The sequence below is a fragment of the Ranitomeya imitator genome, chromosome 1 (genome assembly GCF_032444005.1).
Source record: "Ranitomeya imitator isolate aRanImi1 chromosome 1, aRanImi1.pri, whole genome shotgun sequence".
Taxonomy (NCBI): domain Eukaryota; kingdom Metazoa; phylum Chordata; class Amphibia; order Anura; family Dendrobatidae; genus Ranitomeya; species Ranitomeya imitator.
In genome coordinates this window covers 1,103,329,112-1,103,350,523 of record NC_091282.1, presented here as the reverse complement: position 1 = coordinate 1,103,350,523, position 21,412 = coordinate 1,103,329,112, and the positions used below count along the sequence as shown (strand labels likewise).

At 40.7% G+C, this 21,412-nt stretch overlaps 2 protein-coding genes across 9 annotated transcripts in view; one reads left to right on the top strand and one right to left on the bottom strand.

Annotated features, from left to right (window-relative positions):
* Positions 1-2,601, top strand: part of LOC138656941 (caspase-3-like) — a 34,508-nt gene extending 31,907 nt beyond the window's left edge. For 4 of the 5 annotated variants that reach the window (XM_069744304.1, XM_069744305.1, XM_069744303.1 and 1 more), the window contains one exon: positions 1,483-2,599. In XM_069744304.1, coding sequence (XP_069600405.1) covers positions 1,483-1,703 — 221 coding nt within the window. In that variant the 3' untranslated portion in view covers positions 1,704-2,599. Of the gene's footprint in view, positions 1-1,482 lie in introns of all 5 variants that reach the window. The other variant, XM_069744306.1, reaches the window with a different exon arrangement.
* Positions 2,602-2,971: 370 nt separating this feature from the next.
* PRIMPOL (primase and DNA directed polymerase) overlaps positions 2,972-21,412 on the bottom strand; it is a 112,532-nt gene continuing 94,091 nt past the window's right edge. For 3 of the 4 annotated variants that reach the window (XM_069744298.1, XM_069744297.1, XM_069744296.1), the window contains exons 9-13: positions 18,844-18,933; positions 18,645-18,753; positions 17,604-17,686; positions 8,000-8,046; positions 2,972-4,670 (exon numbers count right to left, since the gene is read on the bottom strand). In XM_069744298.1, the coding sequence (XP_069600399.1) occupies positions 4,407-4,670; positions 8,000-8,046; positions 17,604-17,686; positions 18,645-18,753; positions 18,844-18,933 (593 nt within the window). In that variant the 3' untranslated portion in view covers positions 2,972-4,406. The remainder of the gene's footprint in view (positions 4,671-7,999; positions 8,047-17,603; positions 17,687-18,644; positions 18,754-18,843; positions 18,934-21,412) is intronic. The other variant, XM_069744299.1, reaches the window with a different exon arrangement.

The following is a 21,412-nucleotide window of genomic DNA, read 5'->3' as shown; positions in this document are numbered from 1 at the left end:
ACATTTTCACAAACAAAGCTCAAAATACACAAAACTGCTTTGAAAAAACTTGACTTGGTTAAAAAAAAAAAGTCACAAAAATGTTGCATGGTAATACACTGGCCTGGTAAATAAGCAGAATCTCTAATTGCTGGGGTATGACTTGAACCCTTTTATCTGCATCATTTTAAAAGCATGAATACAGTGTATTTTCTATGAGGTCAACACACAAGCATAAATCGGGGTTCCCGTACTCGTTCATGCAGTCCTTGCTCATGTACAGCATATAATAACGCTACCTTAGTATCAGAGCCTTCGGGGGGGGGAGGGCTGATGCTATTTCAGTAAGTGGGGCAGTGAGAAACACTCATCTACTGGATGTTTTAGTGATTGTTTAAAATCTGTTTCACAATAATTAAAGAGGTAATCTGGCTCTGCTCATTTCCACAATAAGGTTGGTTTCACATTTGCGTTTTTTGCCGCTGCGTTTTTCTGCAAAAAAAAGCATGCTTTTTTGCATGCGTTTTGCCACCGCATGCGTCTTTTGTATGCATGCGTTGTGTTGCAGAAATGCAACATGTAGTATTTACTAGCAGCGTTTTTTTGCCGCAAAAAAACTTATTGCTGTCTATGTAAACGCATGCGTTTTTAAGCACATGCGTTTGGTTGCGTTAAACGCATGCGTTTTTATAATAAAAAAAAAACACACTGATATGCCACCCACCCCCATAAAGGTGATAAAGGGATCCTAATCCTAAAGGGATCCTAACCCTACCCCTAACCCTAACGGGATCCTAAGCCTAACGGGATCCTAAGCCTAACGGGATCCTAAGCCTAACGGGATCCTAACCCTAAAGGGATCCTAACCCTACCCCTAACCCCTTTAGGGTTAGGGGTAGGGTTAGGATCCCTTTAGGGTTAAGATCCCGTTAGGGTTAGGATCCCGTTAGGGTTAAGATCCCTTTAGGGTTAGGGGTAGGGTTAGGATCCCTACCCCTAACCCTAGCTTATTTCTGTTTATAGTGGGTTTTTTACTTGATTTTGATGATTGGCAGCTGTCACACATTTCTCAGCATGCGTTTAAAAAACGCAAACGCAGGAAAAAACACATGTAAACGCTTCAAAACGCTGCGTTTTTTTCACCACATGCAAAAACGCGGTGTTTGCATGCGTTTACATGCGTTTTTTCACTACATGCGTTTTTTCAAAAAACACTGCGTTTAGAAACGCAAGTGTGAAACCAGCCTAAGTGGTGAGCCAGACTGGTTTAATCACATCTACAGCTATCTGGTGGGTCCAGTTTTCTGCGCCTGTACTGTTCATTAGAATAAGACCGTGCACAATATCTGCCTCAAAGCACACACCAGACAGCTGCAGACGTGACCTCATTGGTCAGGCTCATGTGCCAATATGGAAGTGAGCAGAGCCGGAGTACCCCTTCAACATGGAAGTACTATGATTTCTAATTTAATAACACAATCTTTGCCATTATTTTTTCTCTAGGATATTTTGCCTGGAGAAACTCTGTTAATGGTTCCTGGTTCATTCAATCTCTGTGTAAGTTGCTGCAAGAACATGGAAACAGAATGGAGTTACTGCAGATTCTGACCCGCACAAACCATATGGTGGCATTAGATTATGAATCTAGCAAGGGTGGGAAGGAAATACCTTGCATTGTCTCACTGCTGACAAAAGAACTGTATCTAATACCTCATTTTATATAATACTACCTCTACACAGACGATTACAGAAGGTACCCCTCAGTGACCATTAATAAGTCTTTCACCCCCGACGGGTGACCATCCAGCCGCTATGAGCTGTACTCTATAGCTGACAACTTGCATCAGCCATGATCAGTGTTGCTACAGACTATAGCCGTTTAACCCCTTAAATGCTGCTGTCAATGACTACAGTATCTAGATGGTTAACAGAGTGTGGCTTCTCCCTCTTTAACCCCATCAGCACACTGAGATCTTGATTGTGTGGCCCTGATGTTTGCCATGGCAATTTATGGCCAAATAGTGGCCTTAGAATCTGCCGGCTATAGCAGCCTGTTCAGAAGTTATCAGCATTTAGATGGTAAAAATTAATTTCTTCATTTCTGTCATGTCATTTGCATTAATTGCTGAAACGCAACTGAAGGGTTAATAAACTACCTAAAAGCAATTTTGAATATGTTGAGGTGTGCGATTTTTAAAATGGTTTCACTTTTAGGGGGGTTTCCAATATATAGGACTTCCAAAGGCAGTTCAAACCTGGATAGGTCCCTAAAAAATAAAATAGGTTTTGTAAATGAAAAATTACTGCTACATTGTTAAACCTTCTAAAATGTTAACAAAAAACAGCTTTTAAAAATGGTGCTGATATAAAGCAGACATGTGGGAAATGTTATTTATTAATGTTTTTTGTGTGGTATGACTATCTGGATTAAAGGAATAATCATTCAAAGTTTGAAAATTGCTAATTTTTTTCAAATGTTTGTAAAATGTCTGATATTTTTTAGAAATTAACACAAAACATAGCCACCTAAATATACCATTATCATAAGGTACAATATGTCACGAAAAACAATCTCAAAATCAGTGGGATATGTTGAAGCGTTCCAGAGTTACTACCACATAAAGCGAAACTGGTCAGATTTAAAAAATTTGGCTTGGTCACTAAGGGGTTAAATGTACAATTGTGTAGTCAAAAGCAATGAGCTTTTACTGCTATACCGCCATGTAGTAACCCATTTGTAAGGCACTAGGGGAATTTGATTTATTTACTGTGTATAATGTAAGGTTTGTAGTATGACACTAACTTTTAACTTCATTTAATTTTTCCCCACCAAATTGAAAAGGATTTCTTCAGTTTTTTTCTTAAAACAGATGATCAGAATTTTTTTTCCAATCCCATGATCTAGTGATGTATGTCATGCCGGTGACGCGCTCGATTTCTAAACACCATCTTAGAGAGCTGTCCCGGTTTTTCATTGAATGCTTGCAAGGAGAAACTTAGAAAAACTAAGTTTTATTTTTTGCATACAAGAAAACCGCTGAAACAATAATGGTAAAAACCTAATCAACTTATGGAAATCTTATCCCAAGGACTGATAGAAATCCGTCAGTTTTTTTAATGTATACAAAAGAAAACCAATATGTGAAACCGACCATAGAACATTTATTATTGTGCTTTGGAAACAATTCTGTTGATAAATTATTTTGTTGCTTCTATTTAAGAAACGTACTACCGTATTTACTGCGTATAGCTAACATCCTGGTCAGTAATCTTAAGTCAACTGATCGCTTCAGGGGCTTTGGTGATCATACATAGTTTGGTCCGGGAAATTCCACTGCGGCAGCAGAGTCACATTTTTCATCAGAATCATCTGGTTAACTTGACTTATGACCCCTGTCCTAGTAATCAGTCGGGCTCCTTTCGATAGTACGGCAATCACTTATCTTGACCTGTACATATTCCTTACCTTGTATGAAGATTTCATTGGATTGCACAATACATTTCATACTAATATTTTCTTTGAAGCATACCTTTATTTAAAGGGGATGTCCAGACACAATAAAAAGTTCACTGATAGGGCTTGGAGCTTACTGGTGGAACAGTCTCATTTTGCCAGTGCACGTGCTGATTCAGGAGCAGCCTGTGCTTCACCTAGGCGAGTGCTGGTAGGAGAGGATCACTTAGCTTGCCATTGCATACAGCTCCAATCAGCCAATGAACTTTTTATTTCAATCGACCAAAGACTAAAAGGGAGTCTATCAGCACAAACTCACTGTTCAAACCACGTAAATGGGATGACCAAACAGTTCAGTAAACCTTTCCATCTACTTATTGACAGAAATAAAATAGATGAAAACAAGAAGGTGGGAAGGTGCATTTAAATGTTTTGCCACAGCTAGGGTGCACCTGGTTTGAACAGTCATTCTGTGGTGGCAGACTCCCGCTACGCATGGTTAATCTGACAGGCAGTATAGCGAAACACTACAGCATGTCGGGAGGTAGATTTGTGAATGCAACAAAGTCCTATTCTTAGTTATAGGATCCATGTATGGTCAACTTGTGAAACGTTTTGTGTAGAAAAAAAATATTCACTTGTAGCAGTGCGGAACAGTATATTACAACTTCCAGAACCATAACGGTGCACCTCTACAACAAGGTCTCATTGTTATACTATATTTGCACAATACCCTGGGCTATATAGAAATATTTTCCATCTGTAAAAATATACTTTGTATATTTAAAAAAAAAAAAAACAACAACATTTTTCTTGAGTTGTACGTACATAACCATAGCCAGCCAGTTTTATAGTGTATTTCAACAAAGTATATAAAAATTGTGATTGGCAGAAAATACTTCTCAGTTATGACACTTTCCTGCACCTCATTATTTCCAAGATCCATCTATGCAACACCCCAAAAAATAGTTGGTCATGTTTTGTCAAATGTGCAATGTGCATCGACTGCTTGTAATAAAAGTTCATCTGGTATATCGGTCTCCTCCACACTCCAGTTTTCCAGGCTACGATCTGCCGCATCCACTAGTTCTGCATCTTCAGCAGCCTCTACAATTGCGGCATCATCAATGCAACATTCCCAGGATTTGCCTACAGCCAGCTCCTCTACAAGTAGGAGATCTTGTTTGATTTCTGTAATGTTACCATTTTCATCCCAAGTAAGAGAGCCTTCTTCTTCCTGTCAGACATGTTTTGTGTTATATTCGAATATACAGCATTTCAGTTCATTTCTCTATTATATTGTATAACAAAAGAACCATATTTCTCTAAATATATTTCATATAAACACAGCTACTCAAGAAAACACCAGACACAAAAGTAAAGAGATATTCACGTCAGCAAAATTATTAAAGATGCCCCGTTACTCTAGTGACACTCATGTTTTGCTGAAAACTATCTACAAAGTAAAATGTCCATTCTGTGAAGAAAAAAAAAGCATTTTTCAAGACTCTTCTTCCCAAAATATAATACAGACCAAAAGTTTGGACACACCTTCTCATTTAAAGATTTTTCTGTATTTTCTTGACTATGAAAATTGTACATTCACACTGAAGGCATCAAAACTATGAATTAACACATGTGGAATTATATAGTTAACAAAGTGTGAAACAACAGAAAATGTCTTATATTCTAGGTTCTTCAAAGAAGCCACCTTTTGCTTTGATGACTGCTTTGCACACTCTTGGCATTCTCTTGATGAGCTTCAAGAGGTAGCCACCGGAAATGGTTTTCACTTCACAGGTGTGCCCTGTCAGATTTAATAAGTGGGATTTCTTGCCTTATAAATGGGGTTGGGACCATCAGTTGTGTTGAGCAGAAGTCTGGTGGATACACAGCTGATAGTCCTACTGAATAGTCTGTTAGAATTTGTATTATGGCAAGAAAAAAGCAGCTATAAGTAAAGAAAAACGAGTGGCCATCATTACTTTAAGAAATGAAGGTCAGTCAGTCCGAAAAATTGGGAAAACTTTGAAAGTGTCCCCAAGTGCAATGGCAAAAACCATCAAGCGCTACAAAGAAACTGGCTCACATGAGGACCGCCCCAGGAAAGGAAGACCAAGAGTCACCTCTGCTTCTCAGGATAAGTTTATCTGAGTCACCAGCCTCAGAAATCGCAGGTTAACAGCTCAGATGAGAGACCAGGTCAATGCCACACAGAGTTCTAGCAGCAGAGACATCTCTACAACAACTGTTAAGAGGAGAATTTGTGCAGCAGGCCTTCATGGTAAAATAGCTGCTAGGAAACCACTGCTAAGGACAGGCAACAAGCAGAAGAGACTTGTTTGGGCTAAAGGACACAAGGAATGGACATTAGACCAGTGGAAATCTGTGCTTTGGTCTGATGAGTCCAAATTTGAGATCTTTGGTTCCAACCACCATGTCTTTGTGCGATGCAGAAAAGGTGAACGGATGGACTCTACAAGCCTGGTTCCCACCATGAAGCATGGAGGAGGAGGTGTGATGTGTGGGGATGCTTTGCTGGTGATACTGTTGGGGATTTATTCAAAGTTGAAGGCATACTGAACCTGCATGGCTTCCACAGCATCTTGCAGTGGCATGCTATTCCATCCGATTTGCGTTTAGTTGGACCATCATTTATTTTTCAACAGGACAATGACTCCAAACTCACCTCCAGGCTGTATAAGGGATATTTGACCAAGAAGGAGAGTGATGGGGTGCTACGCCAGATGACCTGGCCTCCAGTCACCAGAACTAAACCCAATCAAGATGGTTTGGGGTGAGCTGGATCGCAGAGTGAAGGCAAAAGGGCCAACAAGTGCTAAGCATCTCTGGGAACTCCTTCAAGATTGTTGGAAGACCATTTCTGGTGACTACCTCTTGAAGCTCATCAAGAGAATGCCAAGAGTGTGCAAAGCAGTCATCAAAGCAAAAGGTGGCTACTTTGAAGAACCTAGAATATAAGACATATTTTCAATTATTTCACCCTTTTTTGTTAAGTATATACTCTAGTATAAGCTGAGATTTTCAGCCCATTTTTTTGGGCTGAAAGTCCCCCTCTCGGCTTATACTTGAGTCATACCCGGGGGTCGGCAGGGGAGGGGGAGCGGGAGCTGTGTAATTATACTTACCTGCTCCGGCGCGGTCCCTGCAGTCCCTGCTTCTTCCAGTGCTGCATCTTCTTCCTGTATTGAGCGGTCACATGGTACCGCTCATTACATAAATGAATATGCGGCTCCACCTCCCATAGAGGTGGAGCCACATATTCATGACTGAAAATTATTATTATTTATATAGCACCATTGATTCCATGGTGCTTTACATGAGAAGCGGTTACATACAAGTTACAGATATCACATACAGTTTACAAACTAACAATGACTGACTGATACAGAGGGGTAACTGTGACCGGTCAATACAGGAAGAAGATGCAGCGCCGGGACTGCAGGGACCGCGACGGAAGCAGGTAAGTATACCGGGAGGGGAGCGCTGCGCGATATTCACCTGCTCCTCATTCCAGTGCGGCTCCGTCTCCAGCGTCCTCTAGCTGTGACGCTCAGGTTAGAGGGCGCGGTGACGTAGTCAGTGCGCGCCCTCTGCTGAGCGTCAGTGCTGGAGACGGAGCCGCACGAGGAGCAGGTAAATATTGAAAGCACCAGCGTCCTGAGCAAGAGAGTGAGTATGTGATTTTTTTTTTTTTTTTGCAGCAGCAGCAGCATTATATATTGGACAGCTTTATATGGAGCATCTATGGGGCAATAATCAACGGTGCAGAGCATTATAAATGGCACAGCTTTCTTTGGAGCATCTATGGGGCCATAATGAACAGTGCAGAGCATTATATATGGGGCACAGCTTTATGTGGAGCATCTATGGGGCCATAATGAATGGTGAAGAGCATTCTATATGGCACAGCTTCATTATGGCCCCATAGATGCTCCATATAAACGGTGCAGGGCATTCTATATGGCACAGTTTTATATGGAGCATCTATGGGGCCATAATGAACGGTGCAGAGCATTCTATATGACACAGCTTTCTATGGAACATCTATGGGGCCATAATGAACGGTGCAGAGCATTATATGGAGCATCTATGGGGCCATAATGAATGGTGCAGAGCATTATATGGGGCACAGCTTTATATGGAGCATCTATGGGGCAATAATGAACGGTATGGAGCATCTATTTTTATTTTTGAAATTCACCGGTAGCTGCTGCATTTCCTACCCTAGGCTTATACTGGAGTCAATAAGTTTTCCCAGTTTTTTGTGGCAAAATTAGGGGAGTCTGCTTATACTCGGTTCGGCTCATACTCTAGTATATACGGTAATTCCACATGTGTTAATTCATAATTTTGATGCCTTCAGTGTGAATGTACAGAAAAATATTTAAATGAGGTGTGTCCAAACTTTTTGTCTGTACTGTATATTACTTAGAAAATGTTTCCCTGAACTCTGCTAGACATGAAGATGTGGGATGACCAGACAGGAGATATTATTTTTCTAGGGATGAAAAGGTAATTAAGAAGACGGTATATAATACTAACCTCCTTAAGTATATATGGAAGACACACTTCTGGAGGCAGAGGAAAAACTGCAAAGAAAAGGAACTAAAATCATACAAAACGTAATGAATTTGAAAGTGCAAGAAAAGCATATATGACTAGCCATTCAGGTGAGAAACTCAGACCAGGTGCTGTATGTGCAGTATAAGTGGTGTCCCAAAATCAACATTTCTTGTCTATCCACAGAATCTATTTATATAATTGCCTTGTAATGTTTTTATTTCCTGGTCTGTCCAGATGCCACTGTATTCCAGAATTCCAAGAGGAGGAAGTTCACCGACCGCCATATTGGGACACCCAATATGGAAACTGCTGTTGGTACCAACCTATTGCGCTGTACCACCAGCAGAACACCGTCGCACCACACACTATACGCCATACGCAACACACATACATTCACACTCACGCACCCACACTCACGCAGCCTTTTGCGTGGTACCACTAGCGGAACATCGTTGCGAACATGCTGCCGCCAGGATCAGCTGATTGATTCACTGACTGCTGTCGTCATCTTTGTACAGGAGGAGCGAATGCGCAGTTTTAATGTGACTGCCGCTATCTGTCTGCACAAATATGGCGGCGGTCTAAATTACGCGCAGTTGCAGTGAACAATTCGGCTGATTCCGGCGGCAGATGCGCGACGTGTCTACAGGCAGAGGAAGCCGGTTACATTAGAGCGGTTTTTTAATCTAATGACTTTTGGTATTCCCACGAATAAAAGTTCATTTTAAAAATTGACTGTACCTGACCGTGTACAGAGCATACTACATCTCCTGAGCAGGGGAGGAAGCACAAGATAATACTGACATTACAGCAGGGGATCACAGTGGATTCATTTTGTCAGGTAAAATATTTCACTGACTGTTTTTAAAAAATATTTTACCTCACAAAATGTATTCTCTGCGATCTCCTGCTGTAATGTTAGAATTGTCTTTTGCTTCCTCCCCTGCCCAGGAGATGTGGTATGTTTGGTACACGGTCAGACACAGACAATTTTTAAAATGAACTTTTATCGGATCGGTGTTTCAGGGGGTGTGGAGCCCAGGGCGACTTGAGGCACACGTGGTGGGATTGCCCGATTGTATCCGCCCTCTGGTTAAGGATTAAATCTATTGTGGAGGAGCTACATGGTGGGGCGATTCAATTAGATGCAACGGTGTTCCTACTGGGGGCCAGATACCCGGGCTTCTCCAACAAACTTCATAATTTAGTCAATCAGCTGTTCCTCGCCACTAAGCTACACATTGCAACGAAATGGAAAACAACTACCCTATCTCTCTCTTCAGTAATTGACAAGATGAACATTATCATGCTATGTGAACGAATACAAGCTACAAGAGATGACTCATGGGAGCCTTACTATCAAGTATGGAGGCCGTGTATCGAAAGGAACTCTAGCAGTAATCTTGACCAAGTCTTATCACTATCACTATGAGGCCAATTTAGTGTCCGATAGACTTCCTTGGACTCGCCCCTATGCCCGACCATTGATAGTACTCTGATGCAGTAATGGATCTCTTACTCCCCCACCCCCTCCTCTTGTCTTTTTCAACCACCTATCCTTGTCTGCGTGTTTAATTGTAATGTTTAACCCTCCGTCACACACAATATTCGGACTAACGAGTTCACATACAATGTGCCTGTCAGGCGCCTGCTGGAAAAATACCTATAATATCTAATGTTTGCAATTTCAGTGCTCTAAAAGTGATCAGTGACCTTCATGGGGATGTAATAAAAGAGACTACACATAATCAGTTGCAAAAAAAACCATTTACTTAACATAAAACTAATAACTATGAAATACAAACTTTTCAAAACTCCCGCCATATAGTCCCCAGTTCGACTCTCTCAAAAAAATGTACAAAGAAAATTTTTGAACACAAACTTAATTTTAAGGTACCTTAAGTACTATTAAAAACATATTCAATCAGAAGTAGATGCTGAGGTTTCCCCAGAAAAGTCACACTTGCAGAGCAAATAGCAAGAATTACACACCATTTTTGCATGTGTCAGGCAAATTGCTTTATGACATTTGAGACATTCATAATTTGAAAGTCTTCTGGTTCCGCTTTCCGTTTGGCAGGTGGTGCATCTCCTTCTTTTGTGAGGTGGTGCAGATGGTGACTTTTCACCATCATCTTCTGGGCGGAACCTTTTGAGCTGAACTTGAAGGCGAGAGGGGATACCGATTGTTTTCACGCTTCTCCTGCGTAGCTCTCCAAGTACTAGTTCATGGGCCAATTTTTTCAGATACAATCATCTACGGAGTGGTTCAAGCTTGTTTTCAAGATAAATTACTTGTGAATTTATACCACCCAAATTCAACATAGCAAAAAATATGACCATTGGCCAGCGTTTGATGTTTCTGCTGACGTTGAAAGTGGAGCACATCTGATCTGCTGTATCCACACCCCCTTTGGTGGCATTGTAAAATGTAATTATCTCCGGTTTTTTTTCTGCCCCAGTCCCAGGATCGATGGCAGCATCATCATGAAGTGTTGATAGAAGAAGTACGATTTTTTTGGCATGTGGTACATAGGAAACTAAAGCCTTTCCATTATGGAATGCAAACATACTGCTGTACTGTTGTCTCTCTTTCACACTTACAAACTGTGGCGGCAATTCCCTTTTGTTTTTTCTTACAGTTCCCACATATGACAGCTTCTGAATTTTCAGATAATCAATCAGATCACAACTTGTAAACCAATTGTCAGCTGTAATATTGCGACCCGATCCAAATAAGGGTTCAGCCAGTCTTTTTACAACATCAATGGGTTTGTTGCTCACACAGTAAGGACCTTCTGGTTGTTTTCCTGCATAAACTTCCAGGTTGTAAGTGTAGGTCTTACTGGCATCAACAAGGGCATAAATTTTTATTCCATATTTGTTTGGCTTTGATGGAATGTATTGACGAAAGGCACATCTACCACGAAAACCAGGGAGCATTTCGTCAATAGTGAGATTCTCTCCAGGGTAATAACTTTGTTTACAGTTTACAACAAATCTTTGAAATATATCACGAATTGGAGCAAGTCGGTCATGTGTTTTGCGTTCGGTTCGGGTAGTTCTGTCGTCAAACCGAAGGCAACGAATTAGAATCTTGAATCTGTTTATGGACATAACAAGGCTAAATTTTTCAACTCCATCCCCATCTTTACCCCAAAGTTCCTCCAAACTTTGTCTATTTGCCCTATAAGCTCCTGCAAGGTACAGTAATCCAAAAAAAGCATGCAGTTCTATTTCATCTGTGGGCTTGATGGTTCTGTTGCAGATGTACTTGTCCTTTATAATGTCTATATATTGGTTGGTATATGTGACAATAGAGTCCAGAATGTCATCTGTAAATATACTGTTCCAGCATTCAACTGCAGTTTTTGCATTACGTGCAGTTCCTATTACTGCAGGAAGGTGAGTAATAATGTTTAAAGGTTCCCTACGTTTTTTCTGGAATGGCTTCTTGTTCCATTTAGTATTTTTATCTTTTCCAATATAATATGATCCAACTTCTTCATCCTCACCACTGTCACCATCTTGCTCTGTTTCAGAATCCAGGACACATTCTTCCACCTCATCATGAGAATCAATCTCACTTTCCTCTCCTAAATCCTCATTCAGTGTGAGGTCTCTATCATCTAACAGCATGTTTGTTACTTCCTCAACATCAAGTTGTTTGGATAAATTGTACATTTTCCTCTCCATTTCAGCAGATAATCTGAAGCAAGAGAAGGAACATGTTAGGGAACTACTGTATATGCCTGAGCAGCACACTTTCTTTTATAAAATCTCCCTTATTTCTATGAAATATCCTCACATTTTGTGCTATACATTCATAAAACAAGCTAAATAAACTATTGTGATGAATAAAAACATAAAATACCAACCTTACTGAATGTGACGTATTCACATACAATGAGCCTGAGAGATCTGTGCAGCTATATCCTCTCCCCTGAAGCTCTGAAATCCAACTGTGATATCAGGTTTCACAGACCTTCAAGAGACAGGAGACTACCTGGAGGGAGGGGGTTTCCTCACAATCTGGTGAGGAAGGAGAAATGAAAGTAAAAGAGAAGCGCCTGTCAGATCAGTTGTATGTGACGGAGGGTTAATACTATCAAGGTTAATCTAGAATTTGACTACACTTATGTATATTCCCCTGCGTGGGACTTTGTTGTGAAACTTTCTTGGTTTTTCTTTGAAAAATAAAAACATGTTGAAACTAAAAATTGCGAGGAGTCAAAATGACTCCATTGGTATTTCTATGTAGCTGCCTCTTTTAAAAGGATCAAAACTAATTGGACAATTATCTCGAAAGTACTTTAATCGGCTGCATGGCTTTTTCCGTCATTAATGCATCATCAATTAAGCAGGTAAAAGGTCTGGAGCTGATTCCAGGTGAGGTATTTCCATTTGGAAGCTGTTGCTGCACATCCAACAACATGTGGTTAACCCCTTTCCGACATCGGGCATAAATGTACGCCGATGCCGGACTCCGGCGGTGAGCTGATATGTGCCTAGAACAGCCGCGGGTGGAATCGCGATCCACCCGTGGCTATTAACCCGTTAAATGCCGCTGTCAAGCTCTGACAGTGGCATTTAACATGCGCTTCCGGCAATCGTGCCGGAAATCTGCCCACCGGTAACCCACGTCACGTGATCGCGGGTCACCAGTGGGTTGACATGACAACCAGAGGCCTCCTGCAGACCTCTATGGTTGTCACTGCCGAACTGCTATAAGTGCCGCCTGGTGGTCGGCACTCATAGCAAGTGAGTAATTCTGCTACATATAGGCAATCTGATTATCGCCTGTATGTGGCAGAGCCGATCGCATTATGGCAGCTTCTAGTCTCCCATGGAGACTATTAACCCCTTTACCCCCAAGGGTGGTTTGCACGTCAATGACCGGGCCAATTTTTACAATTCTGACCACTGTCCCTTTATGAGGTTATAACTCCGAAACGCTTCAACGGATCCTGGTGATTCTGACATTGTTTTCTCGTGACATATTGTACTTCATGATAGTGGTAAAATTTCTTTGATAGTACCTGCGTTTATTTGTGAAAAAAACGGAAATTTGGCGAAAATTTTGAAAATTTCGCAATTTTCAAACTTTGAATTTTTATGCAATTAAATCACAGAGATATGTCACACAAAATACTTAATAAGTAACATTTCCCACATGTCTCCTTTACATCAGCATAATTTTGGAACCAATTTTTTTTTTTGTTAGGGAGTTATAAGGGTTAAAAGTTGACCAGCAATTTCTCATTTTTACAACACCATTTTTTTTTAGGGACCACGTCTCATTTGAAGTCATTTTGAGGGGTCTATATGATACAAAATGCCCAAGTGTGACACCATTCTAAAAACTGCACCCCTCAAGGTGCTCAAAACCACATTCAAGAAGTTTATTAACCCTTCAGGTGTTTAATAGGAATTTTTGGAATGTTTAAATAAAAATGAACATTTAACTTTTTTACACAAAAAATTTACTTCAGCTCCAATTTGTTTTATTTTACCAAGGGTAACAGGAGAAATTGGACCCAAAAAGTTGTTGTCCAATTTGTCCTGAGTACGCTGATACCCCATATGTGGCAGTAAACCACTGTTTGGGCGCATGGGAGAGCTCGGAAGGGAAGGAGCGCCGTTTGACTTTTCAATGCAAAATTGACAGGAATTGAGATGGGACGCCATGTTGCGTTTGGAGAGCCACTGATGTGCCTAAACATTGAAACCCCCCACAAGTGACACCATTTTGGAAAGTAGACCCCCTAAGGAACTTATCTGGATGTGTGGTGAGCACTTTGACCCACCAAGGGCTTCACAGAAGTTTATAATGCAGAGCCATAAAAATAAAACAAAATTTTTTTCCCACAAATTATTTTTTAGCCCCCAGTTTTGTATTTTCCCTAGGGTAAAAGGAGAAATTGGACCCCAAAAGTTGTTGTCCAATTTGTCCTGAGTACGCTGATACCCCATATGTGGGGGGGAACCACCGTTTGGGCGCATGGGAGGGTTCGGAAGGGAAGGAGCGCCATTTGGAATGCAGACTTGGATGGAATGGTCTGCAGGCGTCACATTGCGTTTGCAGAGCCCCTAATGTACCTAAACAGTAGAAACCCCCCACAAGTGACACCATTTTGGAAAGTAGACCCCCTAAGGAACTCATCTTGATGTGTTGTGAGAGCTTTGAACCCCCAAGTATTTCACTACAGTTTATAACGCAGAGCCATGCAAATAAAAAATATTTTTTTTCCACAAAAATTATATTTTAGCCCCCAGTTTTGTATTTTTCCAAGGTTAGCAGGAGAAATTGGACCCTAAATGTTGTTGTCCAATTTGTCCTGAGTACGCTGATACCCGATATGTGGGGGGGAACCACCGTTTGGGCGCATGGGAGGGCTCGGAAGGGAAGGAGCATCATTTGGAATGCAGACTTAGATGGATTGGTCTGCAGGCGTCACATTGCGTTTGCAGAGCCCCTAATGTACCTAAACAGTAGAAACCCCCCACAAGTGACCCCATATTGGAAACTAGACCCCTCAATGAACTTATCTAGATGTGTTGTGAGAACTTTGAACCCCCAAGTATTTCACTACAGTTTATAACGCAGAGCCGTGAAAATAAAAAATCTTTTTGTTTTCCCACAAAAATTATTTTTTAGCCCCCAGTTTTGTATTTTCCCAAGGGTAACAGGAGAAATTGGTCCACAAAAGTTGTTGTCCAATTTGTCCTGAGTACGCTGATACCCCATATGTTGGGGTAAACCCCTGTTTGGGCACACAGGAGAGCTCGGAAGGGAAGGAGCACTGTTTTACTTTTTCAACGCAGAATTGGCTGGAATTGAGATCGGACGCCATGTCGTGTTTGGAGAGCCCCTGATGTGCCGAAACAGTGGAAACCCCCCAATTATAACTGAAACCCTAATCTAAACACACCCCTAACCCTAATTCCAACGGTAACCCTAACCACACCTCTAACCCTGACACACCCCTAATCCCAACCCTATTCCCAACTGTAAATGTAATCTAAACCCTAACCCTAACTTTAGCCCCAACCCTAACTGTAGCCCCAACCCTAACCCTAACCCTAGCCCTAACCCTAACCCTAGCCCTAACCCTAGCCCTAATGGGAAAATGGAAATAAATACATTTTTTTTTATTTTTCCCTAACTAAGGGGGTGATGAAGGGGGGTTTGATTTACTTTTATAGCGAGTTTTTTAGCGGATTTTTATGATTGGCAGCCGTCACACACTGAAAGACCCTTTTTATTGCAAAAAATATTTTTTGCAATACCACATTTTGAGAGCTATAATTTTTCCATATTTTGGTCCACAGAGTCATGTGAGGTCTTGTTTTTTGCGGGACGAGTTGACGTTTTTATTGAAAACATTTTTGGGCACGTGACATTTTTTGATCGCTTTTTATTCCGATTTTTGTGAGGAAGAATGACCAAAAGCCAGCTATTCATGAATTTCTATTGGGGGAGGCGTTTATACCGTTCCGCGTTCGGTAAAATTGATAAAGCAGTTTTATTCTTCGGGTCAGTACGATTACAGCGATACCTCATTTATATCATTTTTTTATGGTTTGGTGCTTTTATACGATAAAAACTATTTTACAGAAAAAATAATTATTTTTGCATCGCTTTATTCTCAGGACTATAACTTTTTTATTTTTTTGCTGATGATGCTGTATGGCGGCTCTTTTTTTGCGGGACAATATGACGCTTTCAGCGGTACCATGGTTATTTATATCTGTCCTTTTGATCGCGTGTTATTCCACTTTTTGTTCGGCGGTATGATAATAAAGCGTTGTTTTTTGCCTCGTTTTTTTTTCTTACGGTGTTTACTGAAGGGGTTAACTAGTGGGACAGTTTTATAGGTCGGGTCGTTACGGACGCGGCGATACTAAATATGTGTACTTTTATTGGTTTTTTTTTATTTAGATGAAGAAATGTATTTATGGGAATAATATTTTTTTTTTTTTTTCATTATTTTGGAATATTTTTTTTTATTTTTTTTACACATTTGGAAATTTTTTTTTTTACTTTTTTACTTTGTCCCAGGGGGGGACATCACAGATCAGTGATCTGACAGTTTGCACAGCACTCTGTCAGATCACTGATCTGACATGCAGCGCTGCAGGCTTCACAGTGCCTGCTCTGAGCAGGCTCTGTGAAGCCACCTCCCTCCCTGCAGGACCCGGATCCGCGGCCATCTTGGATCCGGGGCTGGAGGGAGCAGGGAGGGAGGTGAGACCCTCGCAGCAACGCGATCACATCGCGTTGCTCCGGGGGTCTCAGGGAAGCCCGCAGGGAGCCCCCTCCCTGCGCGGTGCTTCCCTGCACCGCCGGCACATCGCGATCATCTTTGATCGCGGTGTGCCAGGGGTTAATGTGCGATAAGCAGCTGACACCCGGCCGCGATCGGCCGCGCTCCCCCCGTGAGCGCGGCCGATCGGCTATGACGTACTATCCCGTCCAGGGTCAGATAAGCCCAGGGCACCTCGACGGGATAGTACGTCTAAGGTCACAGAGGGGTTAAAGCATGCAAAAAGTAAAAAAAAAAAATGTTTTTTAAAAATATTTTTTAAAAATTATAAAGGTTCAAATCACCCTCCTTCCGCCCCATTCAAAATAAAACAGTTTAAAAAAAATCAAACATACACATATTTGGTATCGCCGCGTTCAGAATCGCCCGATCAATTAAAAAAAGGTTTTACCTGATCACTAAATGGCGTAGCAAGAAAAAAAGACAAAACGTCAGAATTACGCTTTTTTTTATCGCCGCAACATACTAAAAAAAAAAAAAAAGCAAAACAAAAAACAACTGTGGGATTGCACTTTTTTTTGCAATTTCACTGCACTTTGAATTTTTTCCTGCTTTCTAGTACACTATATGTTAAAACAAATGGTGTCATTCAAAAAACTCGTCCCGCAAAAAAACAAGCCCTCACATGGCCATTTTAACAAAAAAATAAAAAAAAGTTATGGCTCTGCGAAGAAGGAGCAAAAAGTGAAAATGCAAAACCAAAAATAAAAAAAACAAACAAGCAAAAGGCATCCATTACAGAGATAGCAGAAATGTTAGAAGTGGCCAAATAAAAAAAAATGCACGAATGAGGTTGGGACCTCAAAAAGGACTGGACATCCAACAGTGGTGGATGATCACGGAATCCTTTCCATAGTGAATAAAACCCCTTCACAACATCCACCCAAGAGAAGAACTCTCTCCAGGAAAAATGTGTTTGAGTATCTAAGTTCACCATACAGAGAAGACTTCACGAGAGCAAAACCATAGGGATCACCACAAGTTGCACACCATTAAGCAGACTTAAAAGTAAAAGGCCAGATTAGATTTTGTCAAAAATCATCCAAAGAAGACAGCCCAGTTCCGGCATGAAAAACATTTGTAGCAAAGATTCAATGCGCCTTTAGATGTGTTTCTTTCATGAAACTGTATTTTCATGTTCAAGTTATGAAGTTTTATGAAAACAGTGACCACAATGATATATTTATCTTACATGAAATTACACTATATTGCTTTTAATACGGACTGAAATTCAACACTGCAACAAAGTTACTTACGCTTTGACTTAAAGTTTTGTGCTCTGCAGACTGGGTCATAGCATTTTTGATACCATATTTCTCTCTTCAAATCTACTAGTAACCTGGAAATAAAATTGGTAAAGTGAGAAATAGAAAGAAATCTCACATTTGTCCAGACATAAGGACAAACCATAGTTGCTCAGACTCCCGACATTCCCATTGATCAGTTTCATAGTTTTTTTTTTTTCTTGGGCAATGGATGGGTGTGAACACTTCGCTCAGCGCTGCTAAATGCAACTCCATTCAAAGACTAGCAGCACTGTCTGGTCTATTTGATAACAGCTGTGTTGCAGTTGCCTGCATTAGCCAGCAGAGGCCACTACACTTTGACTGGAGATGCGTTTAGCAATCCATTGAAAGACACCAATTCTTCAAGAGCAGCGTGAACCACTCAGTTCTTTATGAGGAGTCATGCTGGAGAGAGAGATGTTGCTAATTCATTAATGGGAGCATGCTTTTAATGAACCAGTAATGTCAGACAGGTGACGTGCGCCTCACCACGAATCTTACTAGTCAGGGACCAGAGTAACATTTCTGTTGCAGGGAAAGCCACAGCTCATCATGAATGAAATGAGCGGTGGTGTCCTGCCCCCGCCCCACCAAAATTTTGTGAAAACGCGAAGTTTAGTGACTTTTCAAAACTTTTGACACCAAAATTCTTTGACAAATCAGGGCCATTGTGTTTACATCTGTCCACCGCAAAAATCAACTGCGAGGTGGGGGTGCTGGATGTCAGATGCCAACATTCTGCTTTTGATGATCTATTCTGTGGATAGGCCATAAATACCATATGCCTGGTTATCCACTTTAAAATAGTTTGAAAAAAAAATATGCAAATGATTGTACAAGTATCTTTTCTCTAGAAAAACAAGTAACCAATACAGCACTTCCCCATATGCTTTAATAGATACATGGAGTAGGCTTCTTTATAGCACAAAATCACTGCCCTGAATACCACTGTGGACTAATCATCTGTAACAATAATACAATTTACCATGAAGCTGATATATAGCTGCTTACATGACATTGTTACTTCTGTGAGCTCGGCCGATGTTTTCACACCAGCGATAATTCATGGTATCATAAACCAACAATTCTTCAGTTGAAAAATAGTTCCACTGCCGAATTCCTAATTTAAAAAAAAAAAAGGAACAACTGTCATTTGTGCTATTGTGCTCAATAATATTAGCAAAAAAAGAAAATCTAAGACTAACCATACCTCCATGAAAGCCTTCTCTGGTCAAAAGAGACAAAATGTACTGATCAATTTCTGGATAAGGTGAATACTGATATCCTTTCATTGTGCTGCCTAAAGTGAGGAGGAAACCGCACAATGGTCAGTTCAGTTACCCAAGAAAGGCTGCTGAAACCATCAGATAAGATCACCACAAGTCAAACTTCTCACTACTCACTAGTAGAAAAGACAAAATACACAGCAGCTTTTTCTCATGTAGCAGTTCGTGCAACACATCACAACCATAAAAACAGCAGCTATTTCTAAGTAAACGTTATCGATGTTTATAAAAGCTCCACACACAGTAAACTACTCAATTTTTCTTTTGTACTACTTTTGATACATCTCCCCTTATTTTTTAAGGCTCTTACCAGCATTGATCCTGTTCTGCCACGCATACATAGTGGTGCACAAAGGTAAAACTACAAAAAAAAAAAAAATTATATATATATATATATATATATATATATATATATATATATAATTGTCTAAGGGTTTTTCCGTCTGTCTGTCTGTCTGTCCTGGAAATCCCGGCTCTCTGATTGGTCGAGGCCGCCAGGCCTCGACCAATCAGAGACCGGCACAGCATCGACGTAGAAATCCCGCGTCTCTGATTGGTCGAGGCCACCAGGCCTCGACCAATCAGCAACGGGCACAGCGACGATGATGTCATAAAGGACGTAGACATCTCACGCTTCTGATTCAGCGACGGGCACAGTATCGACGTAGATGTCATAATGGTTGCCATGGCGACGATGATGTCATAAAAGTTGCCTCGACCAATCAGCGACGGGCACAGTGTGCCGCGAATTCTGGAATCATCATTGTCCATATACTACGGGGACATGCATATTCTAGAATACCCGATGCGTTAGAATCGGGCCACAATCTAGTATATATATAATTGTCTAAGGGTTTTTCCGTCTGTCTGTCCTGGAAATCCCGCGTCTCTGATTGGTCGAGGCCGCCAGGCCTCGACCAATCAGAGACGGGCACAGCATCGACGTAGAAATCCCGCGCCTCTGATTGGCGACGGGCACAGCGACGATGATGTCATAAAGGACGTAGACTTCCCGCGTCTCTGAATCAGCAACGGGCACAGCGACGATGATGTCATAATGGTTGCCATGGCGACGATGATGTCATAAAGGTTGCCTCGACCAATCAGCGACAGGCACAGTCTGCCGCGAATTCTGGAATCATCATTGTCCATATACTACGGGGACATGATGCGTTAGAATCGGGCCACAATCTAATATATATATATATATATATATATATACACACACATGTGAGTGTGTGTGTGTGATATATATATATATATATCTCATATATACACATACACACCGTATATACTTGAGTATAAGCCGACCCCCCCTAATTTTGCCACAAAAAAACTGGGAAAACTTAATGACTCGAGTATAAGACTAGGGTGGGAAATGCATGTTAAAAGTAATACTGTGATTTTATTTTGGTAACAGTATATTACGCACACATTTAATGAGCTTCTGTTTGCGAAATATACCGTATATACTCGAGTATAAGCTGACCCGAGTATAAGCCGACCCCCCTAATTTTGCCACAAAAAACTGGGAAAACTTAATGACTCGAGTATAAGCCTAGGGTGGAAAATGCAGCAGCTACTGGTAAATTTCAAAAATAAAATAGATACCAATAAAAGTAAGATTAATTGAGACATCAGTAGGTTAAGTGTTTTTGAATATCCATATTGAATCAGAAGCCCCATATAATGCTCCATAAAGTTTATGATGGCCCCATAAGATGCTCCATATTAAAATATGCCCCATATAATCCTGCATAAAGGTTAACCCCTTTACCCCCAAGGGTGGTTTGACGTTATGGACCGGGCCAATTTTTACAATTCTGACCCCTGTCCCTTTATGAGGTTATAACTCTGGAACGCTTCAACGGATCCCAGTGATTCGGACATTGTTTTCTCGTGACATATTGTACTTCATGATAGTGGTAAAATTTCTTTGGTATTACCTGCGTTTATTTGTGGAAAAAATGGAAATTTGGCGAACATTTTGAAAATTTCGCAATTTTCCAACTTTGAATTTTTATGCAATCACAGAGATATGTCACACAAAATACTTAATAAGTAACATTTCCCACATGTCTCCTTTACATCAGCATAATTTTGGAACCAATTTTTTTTTTGTTAGGGAGTTATAAGGGTTAAAAGTTGACCAGCAATTTCTCATTTTTACAACACCATTTTTTTTTTAGGGACCACATCTCATTTGAAGTCATTTTGAGGGGTCTATATGATAGAAAATACCCAAGTGTGACACCATTCTAAAAACTGCACCCCTCAAGGTGCTCAAAACCATATTCAAGAAGTTTATTAACCCTTCTGGTGCTTCACAGGAATTTTTGGAATGTTTAAATAAAAATGAACATTTTACTTTTTTTCACAAAAAATTTACTTCAGCTCCAATTTGTTTTATTTTACCAAGGGTAACAGGAGAAAATGGACCTCAAAAGTTGTACAATTTGTCCTGAGTACACCGATACCCCATATGTGGGGGTA